The sequence below is a fragment of the Photinus pyralis genome, unplaced genomic scaffold (genome assembly GCF_008802855.1).
Source record: "Photinus pyralis isolate 1611_PpyrPB1 unplaced genomic scaffold, Ppyr1.3 Ppyr1.4_LG8, whole genome shotgun sequence".
In the NCBI taxonomy this organism is placed as follows: domain Eukaryota; kingdom Metazoa; phylum Arthropoda; class Insecta; order Coleoptera; family Lampyridae; genus Photinus; species Photinus pyralis.
In genome coordinates, this window is record NW_022170819.1 from 23970821 (window position 1) to 23974644 (window position 3824).

General features: G+C 35.8%; 1 protein-coding gene across 1 annotated transcript; it reads left to right on the plus strand.

Annotated features, from left to right (window-relative positions):
• Positions 1 to 452: 452 nt before the first annotated feature.
• On the plus strand, positions 453 to 3804 carry LOC116179483 (E3 ubiquitin-protein ligase Smurf1-like). Its single transcript, XM_031499278.1, has 5 exons — positions 453 to 504; positions 1636 to 2163; positions 2224 to 2406; positions 2456 to 2625; positions 2893 to 3804. The coding sequence occupies exons 1-5, from the start codon at positions 453 to 455 to the stop codon at positions 3028 to 3030; spliced, it is 1071 nt and encodes a 356-aa protein (XP_031355138.1). The 3' UTR covers positions 3031 to 3804.
• The last annotated feature ends 20 nt before the right edge of the window (positions 3805 to 3824 follow it).

Genomic DNA, 3824 nt, shown 5'->3' on the forward strand with positions numbered 1-3824 from the left:
CTCGAAAAAGTCACGTGACCTTAGGAGTCAGTTCGGGACACATTAAATACATTACGGCTTATGGAAAATCTGTGCGCGGCTCCACTATTTATTTTTTTACTCCGAATCCGTTCAACATAAAGCCACGAAATTTTAAATGAAATGAGAGCTGGGCAGTGGTACAGACAATTAAATTATAGTGTTTGTTAATTTTTAGTAACACTGGAAATAGTAATATTAAGGTTTAGCCATTGAAGATAAAATGACGATAGTAAATCCGTGTTTTTCTATATTTCCACCGTCATATTTCTGTTTCTAGGAACGATTTCATTATAATTCTTTCGGTGTTTTAAACTAGAATGATATATGCGCCTCCAATTATGCGTATATATAACGTCTTATCTTGTATTAGTGTAGATTTAACAGGCTCTACAAAATCGCGCATTAATTATCCGCGCAGAGCAAAATTCACCATGCGAGAAACTTTTTTGTTGTTGGAACAATTGTATTATATAATATCGAATGGTATGTGACCAAAGGACATAAAACTGTTTTTTAAGGAATTTTTAAGAAATGGTTGTACACCAGCCACCTCCTAGGGAATAAGCTTTAAAAATTATTAGACAAACTCACACTCTGTTAAAGAATTCTACAGGAGCGAATTGTTCTAAACACGAATTTCCGGAAGCTATAATGTAAAACTAATATTAACGAAGATATAAGATATATTCCATACTTTTGACTCACCCTGTATATAATATTTTTAATTTTGTGAGTTTAATGGGTCTCTAAATATTACAAACATTATTTGAAAGTCGATTAGTAATAATTATTTAAAAACTAATAATTTCCATTGAGCGTTCGCGTGTTCCGGAAGTTACTAAAACTGCTGAAAAAAGGGAACAAAAGACCATTTCTTAAACATTCCTTCTGAAAAACATTTTTGTGTCCTTTGGTTACAATTCATTCGATATATGTGATACAATTCTACTAACAATAAAAAAGTTTCTCGGATGGTGAATTTTGCTCTGCGCGGATAATTAATGCGCGATTTTGTAAAGCTTGTGAAATCTATACTAATACCAGACAAGGCATTATATACGCATATCATTCTAGTTTAAGACATCGAAAGAATTATAATGATATCGTTCCTAGAAACAGAAATATGACTGTGGAAATATAGAAAAACACGGATTTACTCGTCGTTTTATCTTCAAAGACTTTAAACCTTAAAATTAACTATTTCCAGTGTTAATTAAAAATTAACAAACACTATAATTTAATTGTCTGTACCATTGACCAGCTCTCATTGAGATTTCGTGGCTCTATGTTAAACGGATTCAGAGTAAAAAAATAAATAGTGGAGCCGCGCACGGGTTTTCCATAAGCCGCAGTGTAATTTAATGTGTCCCGAACTGACTCCTAAGGTCACGTGACTTTTTCGAGCACTCCGGCCTATAAGTATCGTAGGCCTCGCTACACGATGTTGTTTATACACCAAGATCTTTGCTTAGTTATCGGATCAAATGAGTCACTAGATTGCAGGGTAAAAATTGTGGTGAATTATGAAAAAGTCTAGCATTGTCTCTCTAGTGTCTTATTATCTTTGCTGAAATTTGCTTTAATCCGATCTGTTTCTTCATTCACTATTTGCAGATCAACGTTTGGATCTGTGTAAAGCATCCCAAGATGATAGTGAGCCGGTTAAGGGACAGATTATAATTTCGTTGCTTTCGCGCGACGGACCATGCGGCGGTACGCCGTTGGCAGTAGTGGGTCCGTTAGGCGAACTCAGAGGGCCGGCGAGTCGGGAATTGTCGCCGCAAGAAGACGAGCTGCCGCCAGGCTGGGAAGAGCGGCGCACGCCCAACGGTCGTTTGTACTATGTGAACCACATAACTTTAACGACTCAGTGGTTGAAACCGCACGTTTCCGCGAAGAATCGTGCGACACCTCGTAGCAATAATAATAATATAAATAATACAAATTTAAGCAATAATAATAGTGTCGATAATAATAGCGTTAATAATAATACGGACGAGGTGCAATCGCCGATAAGGCCGAGTTGTAGTACGTCGCCCGTAACCAATGGTGCAAATATTGAAAAGGATCAGACGAGTCCGCTGCGTACCGGATCCTCCTCGCCCAGTGACGGTTTCTCTCAACCGTTAAATTTTCTATCTGGTACGGTCGTTCCGGCACCTAACAACATTAGTTGTAACGTCCCTAATTTGTCCAATTCAGAGAATACGAATGGACGGTCGAAGGATCGGAGACAACGCAGTTTGGAGGAAAGACGCGGCGGCGACAGCGGAGGTCGACGTCGATCCGCACGCAATCGCGCATCGTTAAATGGCGTCCAAATTGCGGCGCTTCAAGGACAGCTAGTCGGTGATCCAAATAAATTAGATTTGCCCGTCGGTTACGGTGAATAACGCTCGATGTCTTCTACATTTGCGTTACGAATTTATTTTAGAGTTGCGGACGACACAGCAGGGCCAAGTGTATTTTTATCATATTCCGACTGGTGTGTCAACATGGCACGATCCACGAATACCCAAAGATTTGGCGTCGCGGGGATTTGCTCTGGATCAGTTGGGACAGTTACCTACCGGTTGGGAAATGAGGCAGACATCATCAGGAAGAGTAAGTATATGAGCAGAAGCTATATTAAAATTCATTGTACATTGCAGTATACAGGGTGTTTACAAACAGTTGTTAACGTAAACTGTAGTTTACTGTCATTAGTCGTCGAAATAGAATTTATTGGTGCAAACGAAAAGCCATTTATATGTTCTGTTGTTTTTAATTGCAACGATTTTTTTTAATTAATAATAATTTTTTTAATTTTAACCCTCACTAAGTGTAAATTCGGCCAAAGATATGATTTAATCTCATTTTTTGGATTTGTAGTACGGCAAAAGGTATTGTAGCGAATATTCTAGAAATACCAAGACATCGAAGCGCCATGAAAAATTAGTCATTAGCGATAAAAAGCTAAGGTGGATATTACGCATCCTTTCCAGGAAATATGTGTTTGTTCGGGAGTAGTTGAAACCATTCTAAAAAGATTATTTTTTATTTTATTGCCTTTATTTTATAGTGGGCGGAGTGTTAGCAATTTGGTTGCTATAGGCAAATCGAATTGTTTCGAGTTCGTTACAACGTTGATGCTGATAGTGAATATTAGTGATAAATAGGTAAATAGGTCGGGCTGGTGTTATGTTATAAATTATGAGTGATACAATTTACTGTTATAAATTAATCCATTTCAAGACTGTTATAAATTTTTTGTTTAATATAGATACCTATAATTGTTTTTAATTACGCAAATAAATAAATCACTTAATTAGATTTACGTACAGTATTAAAAATACATAATTGCTGAAAAATTCTTTATTTTATTTGATGGGATTTAAAAAAATCAAAAAAGAAACACGAAGAAAAAAAAATTAAGAATTAGACAAACTTGAATAAGGACCAATCTGAAGGATATTAAAAAAACTTAAAATCAGGCGGAAATAAGGAGTTGAAAGAGTCGGAAAAATTTGTAAAAATTTAAAAAATCGCATAACAGGAAGAATTTGACAAACAAATTCAGAATGAAATCGCATGAGATTTGAAAAGGTCAAGAATGCGAAGAACCTGAAAAAACAAAAGAATGAAAAAATCTGAATAAGTTGGGCGATTTGTGGAATCTAACAAACTTGAAGAATTTGAATAAACAAATAAACCAAAAGAGTTTTAAAAATCAGATGGAAATAAAGAATTTGAAGAGTGGAAGAATTTGATGAAAAATTGCACAATAGGAGCAATTTAAAAAAAGCCGGAAAATTTAAAAATTT